We start from the raw sequence: 14,463 nt of genomic DNA, 5'->3' as shown, positions 1-14,463 counted from the left end.
TTTACAACTTTACTAAACTTTAAAAATTAAGTTTACATAATAAAATGGTTTGATAAAGAATTTCCCTTTAATATTTACTATGTTTTAAAAAACCATTGATTTTATGTAACATCTCACAAGTCACAACTTCTAGTTTCAATTTATTACGTCATCGTCCGTCAGCTTCGATTATAATCTGCCAACGCATCTGTCATTGATGCAAATACGATTTTAAATTTAGATGCCAACGAAGTTTGATTGCTGAGTGGTGTGTCGGTTGGAACAATACATTTTTTGTACTTAGTTGTGGAAAATTTGGTTCAAGATTATAATAAATAATACAAGGTAAGAATTTTTATAATTTAACGTTATCACAATGTGACATTATGCCGGTGGTTACGCACTGTTTACAGTAAGAACAGCGATAAGCTGGCCGGCCGGTGCAAAGAGTATATAAACAAGGGAACTAATTTTTTAAGCTGATTGAATTCAAGAGCTGAGAAATTATCACCGTTAGTTTAAAGAATCTACTATTAGTAAAAAAATATTTCATAACGGATACTACTGTAATACGGTTATGTATCATACACAAGTGAAACATGAGCAGTACTATTGACACAATTTATCGGTTATTTAATCATAAACTATCAGAATTAAATACGTTATCGTAATAATGGTGGTTAAGGTCTATGGTTAAGGTAGTTAGATAAATAGTTGGGCAGTTCTCAGGAAGCGTAGATATTCGAAACCGAATTTCTACATGCTTTATAGGGATTCTATAACAATGTATTGCTAATTTTAATTATTTTTTTCCATCGCCTTTAGTTTTAAAATGGAAGCCAGTCTGATTTTTTTTTCGTGTCTTGAGTTAGAAATACAAGCAGTGTTGGTATAATATTAAAGAAATAATAATTTAAAAACCAATTTATTATTTCTGTAAAAAATGTAGTAAAGACATTTAGGTAAAAGTAATCATAATATGTATACCCTACTTATCTGAATAAATGATATCATTTCACTGTATTTTTCAGATGGCACTTTATTATTTCTTGATGTATTATTCCATAACACTTAGAGTAAGCCAAAAGATTGTTGCAAGCCTTACTTAAAAAAGAACAATATTTTCACCTCAGTATATATAATACTTAGATAAATTAAAAAAAATATATCTAGTTCACAAATATTTGGATTCTTATGTCATGGGAAGATATTATAATACAGTAAAATAAAAAAAGTGTTTAAGAGAATATGAAAAAAAAAATAGACATTATTTAGATTTTAATAATTAAATAGCAGTTTAATGTGAATATTAAACAAATGATATAGCAAAGAAAATAAGTAAATCAAAACTGCCACTTTCCAATGATGTAGGTATTTTATTTATTTACTGATTTACACTTCTTATGCAATACCTGTACAATGGTGGACTTAAAGCCCGAGGCTTTCTCTACTAGTCAACCAAAGGGTGATGCAGCGATATCAAGAACTATTCTCTATTTCATATTTTTTACTGTATATAAGGTTACATTGTGGATAGCAATAAACGATAAGATTTGGAAAAAAATAATGATTGTTCGAAACAATATTAATGTACCCATTATTTTAATTAACTTGAAAACGCGTTTAGTGATAGCTTGATGAGTGACAGGAAAGAAGGAAACAACCATGTTGTGCTGACACTAAATGAAACTGGACAAGGGTAGGGAGGAAGGAAAGTTTAAATCACATTATCAATAACTGAAAATAGCAGCAAAGTTAACACGTCAATAAAAATACCTTTTATAATGCAATCATAGCAAATATTATTTAAACACACTTTAGGTGTATGTTATGTCTATTATAAATACAAGACTGGTGTCCCTAAATGAATTACAGTCATATAGGGACACCAGTCTTGTATGTATATTAGAATACATTTTTATATGACTGGATTGACTGGCAAAGGTATTAAGATTATGCGTTACTAAGGACTTAATATTATCTTTTCAAACAGGAAAGGAGTATGGTAGAGAACTGCATACATTTGGTAGGCAGTATTTGTACTTAATTTTGCTGTCTCATCTTATGCGAATGATTAGGCATTTCACGCGTGCACGTAATCTCCTTTATACAACGTCATGGGGTACACTTCTTTTTTTTTCGAATTTCTAAATTTACTTTTAATTTATATCAGATGTCGCGTCTCGACTTGGTGATATTCGGCGCTACTGGGTTTACGGGCAAGCAGGCGGTTATACACATGGTGAAGTTCGCCAAGAAGTACAACATCGGCGCTTGGGGAGTCGCTGGAAGGTCTGAGAGCAAACTCAACGCCTTAATGTCCGAGGTCGCTACGAAAACAGGTTGGTACTTTGATACACGAACCTAACGTCAAACAGCCGTAACAGCAGAATTCCAAGGAACCTCAGTTGGCCCACGGCAGAGTAGTAAAGTTAACAATTAAATAACCTATGTATGGCTAAAGTTCAGGGTCAATCAAGTCAAAGTTCGTCATCTGCTATTAATTTTATATTTATAGAGTATAGGTACGTTTTCCATTTTGAGATAACGGCACATACATGATTAACTCGGGAATGTGCTTAAGCCCCGATAACATTCCAGCCCCTCTAGCCAAATGGCATTTCTGCAATCGTTAAAGTCAACCGAGAACGTTCGAATGGATGAATTTGCCTGGTCAAAGTCACGTGACTTATCGAAACGAAATGTCATCTCTATACCTTAGAGCGCTATCTATTGACGTTAACGATTATAGAAGTCAGTTGGCTAGAGTACTTGGCAGTTGGCACTACTTGCCGCGCTGTTGTAACTGCAGGCAGTCCTACTTAAAGTTCCAAAGACGGTGGGCCTGCGGTTTGGTGAACAAAACAATATCGACACCAGTAAATGATGAGAAATGGTGACACGTGGTGACCACTTCCTCTAACTAACTTAACACGCTTGATTGTTCATTTACCCCCCAGTTCTAACAATACTGGCTCATCAACACCAAAGTCTTGGTGTTGATCAGTTAATTGAACAAAATTAAATTGATCAGTCATCCAGGTTTGCCTTACTAAAACTCATGTATGTGATTGGCATCAGCAATCTCAGCATAATAATGCGGCTGATCACACTAAATACATAAAAATGCCGTCCCACACTCACCACACAACTTGTATTCGTGCGAATGTGAAAAGACGGTCATTGTCTATCCTCAAGCTTGCGTCACTCTAATATATGTAGGAGGAAGTTACTGAAACAATGATTTATAATTAATTGTAGTAAATAAATAGCTCATCTTATTAAGAAGTTCGTGGGGTGTGCGTATGTATTATTAACATTTAATTACTTATGTAGATAGGTAGCGGTTGCCCTCGAATGTAATATATTATGTCGACATCACTTGGTGAGATAATTATCTCAGTCCTTGTCTATACTAGTTTTTATTATATTTTCTGAAAGGGTCAATAGCGATCGCGAGGTCGCGATCTGTCAGTCCTCGGTGCAACGGATGTTATACAAATTGTACCTATAGCTATCATGACTGCACCTACAAACTACATATATATACAAACATCCAGAGTTAACTTTAGACCAATGTTTTAAGTAAATACTAAATACGTAACGATTGCTTTTGTATGAGTAATGCCTGAATATTCCATAGGACTACTGGTAACGAGATGAGAAATTGTTTTTCACGTGATAAACTCGTTAACAAGCATAATTAGTATGTAAGCGTGAGTTTTTGTGAAGATGTGTACCATTTTAATTAATTTGGAAATTAAATTCACAAGCTACCTAATTGCATAAGATGACAATGCTATCAAAATTAATATTTCATATTCTTATGATATTAATCAATGTAGGTAGTCGCCATATAAGAAACCGGACGACTTGATCCATAAGTGAATTACCCAACATGATGCAATATGTATGACTGATCATAGCTACACGTACGTAAATACATTTTTCCTTCTTTTTAAATGACGTTAGATTATGCGGACATGATTATCGTTGATGACTTAATCATTATATCTTAAGCGGTTTGTTATACGTCATAGGCACACCATAATATACTATAAACAAACTTTGACCCAAACAGTTGATCGTTTACGCAAAATTTGTGAAGCATTCACGTCTCATGCTTTATAAAATGTATATTTTAGATGTTAGGCTTATTTTGACTGGATTATAGCTGCAGTTAGGTTTGAATGACCTTCTAATGGTCACAACGTTCGCGACAAACAAGTTTGTTTTTCGGGCGTTTAGGACTAGCAGTTCTTATTTTTTTGATCGTTTATTTACACACATAAATATCGTATCTTACCCTAATGTGAGAATAGTAATTTATTTAAAAACTAACGTCCGCATGGTTAGAAGCTGTAAGTTAGGATTTTTGTTAAACGGATTAGTTTTTTTAGAGACCCGCAACTTCCGCCCTCATTTGTTAGATATTTAATTACTGCACTGCTACTATTAATCCTATAGCCTTCCTCTTCTATTGCGTTTCTGAATCCGGTGTTCACATTTAAAAGATTAAATACCTATACAAAAAGAACATTCAAATCCGTCCAGTAATTCCGAAGATTAGCGTGTACAAACAAACATACAGTTATTTTTATCTTTCTCTTTCGGTACCGATTCCGGTGTGAGACCCGAGTGGTATTGAACCGTAATTTATTTTTATAAGGATTAATACCAAAGTATAAATTAAAGAGCTTTATTATTTGTGATAACTTCTAAAAGGAATGGCTGATTTAGGCGAAATAAAAAGCATTTTACTTTTAAATAAATATTCTTGATAACAAACATACTTATTTTGATGAGGGTTTATAGTAAAAACCGAATCTACCATGTTTTGTGTGGAGCGGCGATATAATAAAATTTTGTAATAAAAAAGAGGTTATTATGACTAAACTACATATAATAGTTAGATATACGTACCTTCGCGGACTTTTAATTAAAGAGATTTACAAACCCGGAGTAGTATAATATTTTGTTCTATTATCAATAGTTTTAGCAGTGTACGCAAAAATAGATTTTCGATTTGACACCTTGGGTTAATATCGAGATTTTATTACCGACCCTAATATTTTTGAAAATAAATTATAGCCTATTTTCAGCGGGGATAATGTAGCTTCTCAAAGGTTAAAGATTTTTTCAAATCGGTCCAGTTGTTTCGAAGCCTATTCGTGTCAAACAAACACAAACAAGCAATCAAATCTTTCCTCTTTATAATATAAGTATAGATAGAGTATAGAAAACTATACTCTGTCAATTAATCTTAAATAACTTACAGAGTATAAAGTTAATTGCTAACAATATCACAGAATATAGAATAGTGCTAATATCATCTGCATCGAGATGCTTCCATTAGCGAGGATGCGTTGTGAGGCATGTACTTATTTGTAAAGAACCAATATAATATCTTCATTGACCGCGCCTCGGAGAGCACAGGGCCCCAATTCTGCTATTTACAATGGCCGATGAATGGTCATTAAATCCCAGAAATCTAGTCCGTCTTTCTAGAGCTTTTCTATAGATATTATTGCTTTTTATTGCACCATCGGTTTTGCCGGCCTTGTAGAAGACTAAAACGCTAGAAGGCTAAAAAATTGTTAAATCATTTTTTCTAGGCTTCTCAGAGAGCTCCTAAGCGTATATCCCAAAGCTTACACTTCAATCAATCCATAAGTAAACCCACTGGCCGCATCTTTCAATATGCATAAAAAAAAGATCTTGAAAGAAATTAGAATAATCTCGCTGTATACCTGCGAAGCCGATATATAAATAGGTTTTCTGTAATAAGTAAGTAAACAAAGCGAGTCAGTATTGAATGATTTGCATAGGATATTGGTTTTAAATACATAATACAATAATGCAATGGCGTGGGATTCTGTTAGTTTACTTAGTTTACCTATGAATATTTGCTTACCTATAAAGTTCATGTGGGATAACGAAGTGATGTTGTATAAATAATTCTATGATATATCAATATTTATCTATGAGTAGGTACATAACACCTTTTTAGCACACGGAGAGCAATAAAAGTATTAAATATTGAGTGGGTATTGAGTAAAAAATTCATTCTGTGGATATCCCCCTAGGCACCTTGCAATTTTTTCAATTACACTGACATACACGTAATAATGTGACCTATTTTCGACCTAGCTTTTTTGCCGTTTTAATTTGTTTTCATCTTTTATGTTTTACCTCATTCAGGTTCAGATGTCTCCGGCGTCAAGATATTCATAGCAGACGTAGGCGATGAGAAGTCTTTACGAGACATGTGCGCTCAGACCAAACTGGTGGTGAACTGCTGCGGCCCTTACCGCATGTACGGAGAGCCAGTTGTCAAGGCGGCTGTAGAGAACAAGGCCAACTATGTGGATGTTAGCGGAGAACCTCAGGTGAGCATGCTACACGAAAGGTTCGTTACACGTCCTGCACTAATTTTTTAATTACTGTGTTGGCAAAATGCTTAGAAGAATACGAATAGTGTTAAATGAATCCAATTTCCATTCTTTCATCGGTAATTGCAAGTAGCGAAATTTGGCCCTGTATAATTCTCAGACAACACTTTGAAGAATGATTTACATAAAGCGTGGGTCTACAACATAGAACTTAAATATTCCCAAATTGATTTTCGTCTTTAGACACTTTCCTCTCCCAGTTACTAAAACTCACCTTCAGATTAAATAAAATTAATTTTATAATGAAATATTAGTTACTCAAAATTAGGTTTCTGACAGAAGCCTTACAAAGTGGGGTAAAACTGTTAATATCAGCAGTCCGAAACTCAGAATTGTGAACAAACTATTATAAAACATACTTATACGTTTTGATGCATGACTTGATCGCGTTCGGTTATTAATAAGCCAAAAATACATTTGGGACTGCTTCTTGCGGTTACGTAAACCGGACCAGATGTCGTTAAAAAATAACTAAAAAAGTTGGTGTGCAAGTACCAAAATAGCTTTGCTCTCTTGACCTGTCATAATTAATTAATATCTCCAATACGCACGCGTACAAAAACAGCGGTAGCATAGAGGATGTTTACTGCGATATGACGTCCATGACAGTATTTTTAATACTCAATACTTTTATTGCATTCCACATGTATTCTTAGGTGGTAAATCTTATAAATAGATCAGATCATGGACCCTGTCGGGCACGGCAATTAAGTTTTTGACACTTTATTTCTAAAGTCAGCATATATCTTCATGCCACCGCTATTGTTGTTAAATTGTAACAAAATAAATAAATATAAAATTTGATACTTTATTTATATTCTCAGCCCGTTTCTAATTTAATGAGGACTAATGGTTGTATTGTCCTCTAATGGCCGTGTCTGTTACAAGGTCACAAAACTTGTTTGTTTAACGTATATTTTGTTGTATTTTTTTTATCAAACAAACATTGGAATATTCGTTGTCATGGATGTTTTGCGTCTAATCATATAAAATCTAAACATTTATATGCATACTTCAATGCAGAGAGACATGCTTTGAACTTATTGTAGTAATGATTGATATTACACATTTGAAGCCTCGTAACAACTTATATCGAACTTAACTTATAAGGACCGGTGGCGCAGCGCAAAGCAACCCATTTTTTTTAAACTGAGTGTAAGCAATCCTTATAAAATTTAACAAAATAGTGAATAAAAAATAAAGACAACGCTCTTCTCGATGGCAATTTTTATGATAAATCATAATCATACAATGTATTTGGAAAGTTTAAAAATCATTTTCGATTGTAATAAAAACCTCCCTAATCTACGCCTCAGTAAGTAATACCTCGCGTCCTAAGTTGATATTGTTTTGTTCCAGTTCATGGAGACGATGCAGCTGCGCTACGACGCGGCGGCGCGCGACGCGGGCGTGTTCGTGGTGAGCGCGTGCGGCTGGGACAGCGTGCCCGCGGACATGGGCGTCGTGTTCCTCAAGCAACACTTCGATGGTCAGGCACCTCTGTTGATAGGAAGTTTCGTGAATACGGACACATGTAACTTAGTAATGAAACTGGGAAAGATGTATAATTGGAAAACAGATTACAGGAGTCTTATTAAAGCTTGCTATTCATGTTTGAAACTAGTGTGCAGTTTGTTAACTAATTGTGATTCATCATTTTTGTTTAAAAACTGTAACAAAAATACATTCGTTGCCAAAAACAGCGTCTTAAAAGTATTGATGCTGACTCCAGAGATAAATAAAGTTATTGTATTTGAGAAAGATATAAGGGGATAAAGGTAAAAATCACTCAGTCGCTGATTACTTGAAAATCCAAGCAACACTTTATTGAATTGAGTTTTATAGGTCTTTCCCGTTTCATCTTATAAAATGTCATCATTACATACCGTGCATTGAAAGCATATCTGATAAGCATACCTTGGCTATGTTAAGCATCTTAGCATATACAAAGATGGGTTTCCTTGTTACAGGTACACTGAACTCTGTAGAATCGTATTTGGACTCGTATTTAGCTCCGGAATACGCAGCCGAGTCCAAAGAGCGAGGAATTATTAACTATGGCACCTGGGAGTCGCTAGTCTATGGGTAACTAAACTAATATTTTTCTAAAGGTTTTTAGAAAGTTTCTTGGAATTTGGTTTGCTTGTGAATGACGAACATACAATATTATTTATTGTACGGTGACTTGATGGCACCAGAACGTAGTCTGTAACAGGACGACGCAATTCTCAATGTAGAGTCTTGTATATGACTTGCAAATAATCCTATCTAAACAAGTTTTTTTATTTCCTTTAATTTATAGAGAGACTTATGCAAATCTCGTTATGTATTTACCTACACGTATTTAATAGATTTTTACACATAACATTTACCTTCATAAATGTTTTTAGCATTGCCCATCATAATGAGCTTCCGGCTCTAAGGAAGCAACTGTATACGGAGCCCTTGCCGCGATGTGAACCTAAATTGAAGCGACAGTAAGTAACATGTTCATTAAAATCACTTAATAATACAAACTTTTTACTATATTTTTTTCCAAGATATAACGTTGCGTTTTATGCGCTCAGGCTAATATGTATGATATGTTAATGATATAATAATTAATTGTTCTGTGTCAGTTACAAAATATAGTAATCTACTTAGTTAGCTACTTGTTTGAGCCCGTTAAAGCTTTTGGTCCGTGTCGGCCAAGTGCATAAATGTTAAATTAAGATCTAGTTAAGCGTCTGTTCGACACTTCCGTTACTCAAAGACTGGTTTTTGCCTCGTACAGACGATTAGCATTCCGAGATCTTTCACACAGCGCCATCTAGTCTTAAACTAAGCAAAGTTTGTATTATGATTATTAGACAACTGACAAACTTACTTACATGTTTCTAAATACATACCTCTTAATGGTAAATAACATCTTGTAGCAGAACAAATAATCGTGCTCATCACACAAATAAGTGACCTGGGTGGGAATCGCCCACGATAGCAGTCAGGCTCTAACCACTACATCAACAAGCCAGTAGAACGGTACTAACACGCGTCTTCCGTCCGCGCAGAAGCCTGCAGAAGGTGGGTTCGTCCTGGTTCCTGCCGTTCCCGGGCGCGGACGAGTCCGTGGTATACCGCTCGCAGCGCCACGACTACGCTCAGGCCCAGACTCGCCCCACACAGTTCCGCGCCTACTTCAAGGCCGGATCCTTCCCCAAAGCTATCCTCACCATATTCGGGGCCATCCTACTCTTCCTCATGACCAAAACCAAGTTCACGAGAAACATCCTACTCCAGTACCCAAAGCTGTGCTCCTTAGGCATGGTGACTAAACAAGGCCCGTCTGACAACGTCATGAATAACACACACTTTACTTTTGACCTCGTTGGGAGGGGATGGCCGACGGGGGCTGATATCCAGAATACTGAGCCAAGCAAGAAAATCGTTGGCAGGGTATGTTAACACAATGTTCAATATTTGTTAATAATGTTAACTATTGACGACCTCCGCGGTCTAGAGGCGTACGCACCGGTTTCAAGGTGTCGCTAGCGCTAAGGTCGCGGGTTCGATCCCCAGTCGGGTCAACGTAAAAAATCACATTTCTGCATTGTCTCGGGACTGGGTATTTGTGGTACCTCCGTTGTATCTGAATTCTATAACACAAGCAACTTTAGCAACTTACTTTGGGTTCAGAACAATGTATGTGATGTTGTCCGCATTTATTTATTATTTATTTATTTATATTCAAGAAATGTTACGATAATTAATGCAGACAAGGGAAGTTGACTCATATTCCAAAGGTCGTTGCCATAAGTATAGGCCATGCAGTATTAATTCTCGGAAAATAATTCTATTGTAAAACTTGCTACTTGATAGTTCCACACTATGAAAGTATAAACTAAAGAAGTTAATTAATGATAAGATAAGACTGCGTATTGAATGTCAGATTACATATTTGTGATACTCAGAGGTATGTTGTCATAAGTTAAAGATTAATGAAGTTGTATGTATCCAGGTTTCCGGAACGAACCCTGGGTACGGAGCCACAGTAGTAGCGCTGCTGATGTCTGCCACTACACTCCTTCAGGAACGTGAGAAGTTGCCGGGACCGTGAGTACCACATAATATGAAATATAAACTGCACTTTTTCATGCGGCTTTGTCTGTAGGTTATTGCACTAAAAGTAACTCGTGAGTTTTTTTGCAGTTCAATTATCTGAATAGGCTCAGTTGCAATACTGTTTGGTTTAGTCGTGCGCAAATAAACTAACAGTTATATTCGCTTTTCAATATAGATTAAAGATTTCGCTATGTAGCGATTTTTCTTCATATTTTTGTTGATATTTTCCGATCTTCTTCGCTGTGTGCGCGATGACAGCACCCCCTAGTGCCAATTACAATTGCCCCAAGTACAATTGTAATTATTGTTGTCTTGAAAACTCTGTCAAATTATGGCGGCTGAACAGTTTAAAACAATAAACAGGCTCTTTTTTTAGCATTTCACAAAAAATACCAAAAGTTTGTGCGTTTGATAGTACCTAAGTTATTCTAAATGATAATAATTAAACATGACTCCGGGATATAAATCTATGTTAAAAGTTGATATCAACTTCCAATTTCAAATGGTATCAAAGGAAAATGCATGAACTGTTTCAACATTAAAAAAAAACTCATGTGGTGTCGATAATTTAAATGTATCAATATACTCCATATTGTAGTATTTGGTGTTTTGGAATTCTATGAAAATATCGAAATTTTCACACTCGTGGCGATTGACGATCTCTAGCCCTTCCCGCTACCTCGCACATATCAAATACCATCTTACTATTATAATTTTTATAATAACTATCGTGAGACTGATTCATTATTAAATGATGTAACGGTTTACTCACGCGTATTTATCGGGGTAGCCCGACTAGTTTCGGACCCAACCGGAGTCCTTAAACATGAGCAGACGCAGCGGGATCGCGAGTCGAACTCAGTCAGTTCGACTCGCCGCCATTCTAAACCGTTACATCATTTAATTACTATTATAAGTCAATATTTCTCATAGGCCAGATGATAGATTGTTTAAAATGTACTTGTCTTTTACAGTGGTGGAGTTTTAACCCCTGGCGCGGTTTTCAAGAACACATCTCTCATTCAAAAGCTCATTGAGAACGACCTCAAATACGAAATCATCGAAAACAAATAACTTTTCAAATTTCCAGCCAGTAAAACATATATTTGTAATTCATTCTATTTTAATAAGCAACTGTTTCATTAATAATATCTATGCTATGTTATGTTCTTAGGAAGTATTATTGATAGTCATTCCCTAGTGGTGTAAATGCATTTAATCATGTGCCTTTATTTTGTTACTAAGTGCATTTAAGTAATACGGTAAGGGTTATTCGCTAGAAATACACTATGGTGCACCTCACATTTTTACTTAGTCAGTTAATTTGCAAAGGTAAACCTACCTTATACGCAGAAAGTATAGAATTCATGTTTTGTTGAGTCTCGCGTAAGCAAGCCTGAAAAACGGCGTAGTTAAACACAGGTTAAACTATAAACGGTTAAAGATAAACCGTTATAAGATATTCTATGGCCAGCCTTATTATTCATTATAGCGAAACACAGCTACTAGAACACTAACATATTTGGAACACCCAACCAAGGAACTGTCCTCAATGTATTTATTGATATTATATTCATTGGTGTCATATTATCGTAAAAGTAATATTTAAGTCGGATTATAGTCGATGTAAAATAATGAAAAAACCATATGGTGTGAAAGGTCTTTTAAATTGTTAAACTGAATTTCTCATCGACTTCAATGCTGCCATCTACTGACAATTTATCATCACTGCATATGGATAATATGTTGCTTACGTTGTTATAATAAAGATGTCGCTAGCAACGGGATTTGAGATTTATGTGTAAAGTTGGCCATATTATAGATGGCGTTGGTTTCCACAAAAAACACTTAAAATCGAAAAGCTTTCATTAGGCTTAAGACTTTTTAGAGTTAAACTCGAAATTACTATTAGTAACACATAAAGATTACGAAATAGACTGTAAAATGAGATACATATTTATCTTTTTAAATAAATGCTTGCAAAATAATATTTTAATATTGTTGTTTTATTTCACATAAAATATGAATACATCATCTGTACTATACTCATGCAGATTTCACCAACTAATTAAAAGTTATACTAAATTTATCCTGCTCACAAGGTTATTATATCCGATCCTTAAAAATACTTAAAATATTAACGATAGCCGCTTTTTTAAGACCCGATTTCGGACACCTACATATATAAAGTTTCGTTTTACAAAAAAATAGTTTAAACGGGGTAAACTACAATTTTGAAACAGATTTAAAATTTTCTTTAATAACAAGAAAAGTGAGTGTATAAAAATATTGGAAAACATTAAGCTTTCCTTCGACGGCAGTTTTTATTTTTTTTAAACCTTCAATTTTAATAAACCTCCTTTCATATCTCAGAATTCAGTGTTCTTTCAGTTTAAATTTAAAAACCGTTCCGTCGCGTCGCACTGCGGGATTGATCAGTTTAGAATATTAATTACAATGTTATAAGTATTTCGTAATTAACTATAACTAATATCATAGTGCAAAGTGAAGTTACTTATTTAATTATTTATTATTGGTATTGTTGAAACGATTGAGGTTTCTTCGATTTCAAAACAAAGAATTTTCTTCAGAGACGCCATTTTTTTAGCGCTTGAGTTTCTACTCTATCGGAAAAGGGATGTATGTAGCATTGTACAAACGCGCGAAAGAAAGCAAAAGTATTGTGTTCTTTTTTCATACCGTTCGTAGATCGTTAACTTTGATACGCTCTTGATATTGCGAACTATTTAAATATCTTTTTAATTTAAAATGCCTAGATGCCTGTAAAATAAGTGAACAAACATTACTTTGTCTTTTTCAACTTGGGTATATTTTTGTCCGTACTAAGTCGACCTTTTTGACCTATGACATTTTTCATGAAATTAGTTTATTAAATTACGATTTGACAAGATAAACGCACTTAAGTTAGGTACCTCTCTATCATAGTCATAGTCGCTCAAAGTAGTCGCTAGTCTAATCTAGTGCTAGTCACTGTTTACCATTCTACTAAATCACTACGGCTTAGTGGTGTAGTCGAATGACGACAAAAAGCTTAAAAATCGGTAAAAAGCCTCGTGATTATATTTTTAATTGTATCATATGCAAGATGTTAAATTGAAAGTACATTTGCAGTTATTTCGATTTAAACAATCGATTAACTATCTAAATATGTTTCATTTTAAAATGAAATTTCAATGTCGATCATGGAGAATTTGACAAGTTGTCAAAAAGGTTAACTTAGAGCGGACAGAATATAAGTAGTAAGTAGTTTACTTACTTACAAGTTAAAATCAGTCTTACTTAGGTATTGCCTTTGTATTCTCCGAAGTTGTTGAGCTAGGGTTGACAGCACACTTGGAAGTATGGGCCGAACGGCTAACAAGTCCAGGAGCAGGATCAAGGACTGTAGGTGCTGTCCGTCCGGTCCTTCAGGAATGGGTGAACAGGCGTCATGGCGAACTAACCTTTCGCATGGCGCAGATATTGTCGGGACACGGTTGCTTCGGCAATTACTTGTTGCGGATCGCCCGAAGGGAAGCCACACCTTGTTGCCACCACTGCAACGACAGCGAGGATAATGCGCAGCATACCCTGGAGGTTTGTCCAGCATGGGCAATACAACGACAGACAGTCGTTGCGGTAGTGGGCGGGGATCTCTCGCTTCCTTCTGTAGTAGCCTCAATGGTTGGAAGTGAGGAATCTTGGAGAGCTGTCGCCGAATTCAGTGACGAGGTCATGGCACTCAAAGAAAGTGCGGAAAGGGAGCGGGAGCTGTCGACCACTCTCCCGATTCGTGCCCGACGCACAAGGGCTAAGAGGAGGGCTGATAATGCTCTCTTTCAGCCACCATAAATAGCTTTCGGCGGTAGACGCGGGGAAGTCTATCGCCCTAAATTAAAGCTAAAGGCGGCGCGCGCGGTGCTTCCGCGTGTTT

At 35.5% G+C, this 14,463-nt stretch overlaps 2 protein-coding genes across 2 annotated transcripts; both read left to right on the top strand.

Annotated features, from left to right (window-relative positions):
- The first annotated feature begins 206 nt into the window (after window positions 1-206).
- Window positions 207-12,525, top strand: LOC113496382 (saccharopine dehydrogenase-like oxidoreductase). The gene is made up of 9 exons (XM_026875572.1): window positions 207-324; window positions 2,153-2,321; window positions 6,181-6,368; window positions 7,791-7,920; window positions 8,402-8,516; window positions 8,822-8,908; window positions 9,479-9,863; window positions 10,426-10,520; window positions 11,504-12,525. Exons 2-9 carry the CDS (start codon window positions 2,153-2,155, stop codon window positions 11,601-11,603), a joined length of 1,269 nt encoding a protein of 422 aa, XP_026731373.1. The 5' UTR covers window positions 207-324; the 3' UTR covers window positions 11,604-12,525.
- Window positions 12,526-14,000: 1,475 nt separating this feature from the next.
- On the top strand, window positions 14,001-14,381 carry LOC113496728. The gene has a single exon (XM_026876046.1). It carries the CDS (start codon window positions 14,001-14,003, stop codon window positions 14,379-14,381), a length of 381 nt encoding a protein of 126 aa, XP_026731847.1.
- The last annotated feature ends 82 nt before the right edge of the window (window positions 14,382-14,463 follow it).

The sequence above is a fragment of the Trichoplusia ni genome, chromosome 8 (assembly GCF_003590095.1).
Source record: "Trichoplusia ni isolate ovarian cell line Hi5 chromosome 8, tn1, whole genome shotgun sequence".
Lineage (NCBI taxonomy): Eukaryota > Metazoa > Arthropoda > Insecta > Lepidoptera > Noctuidae > Trichoplusia > Trichoplusia ni.
Note: the sequence above shows the minus strand (reverse complement) of the source record. Positions and strands in the feature narration are given on the sequence as shown.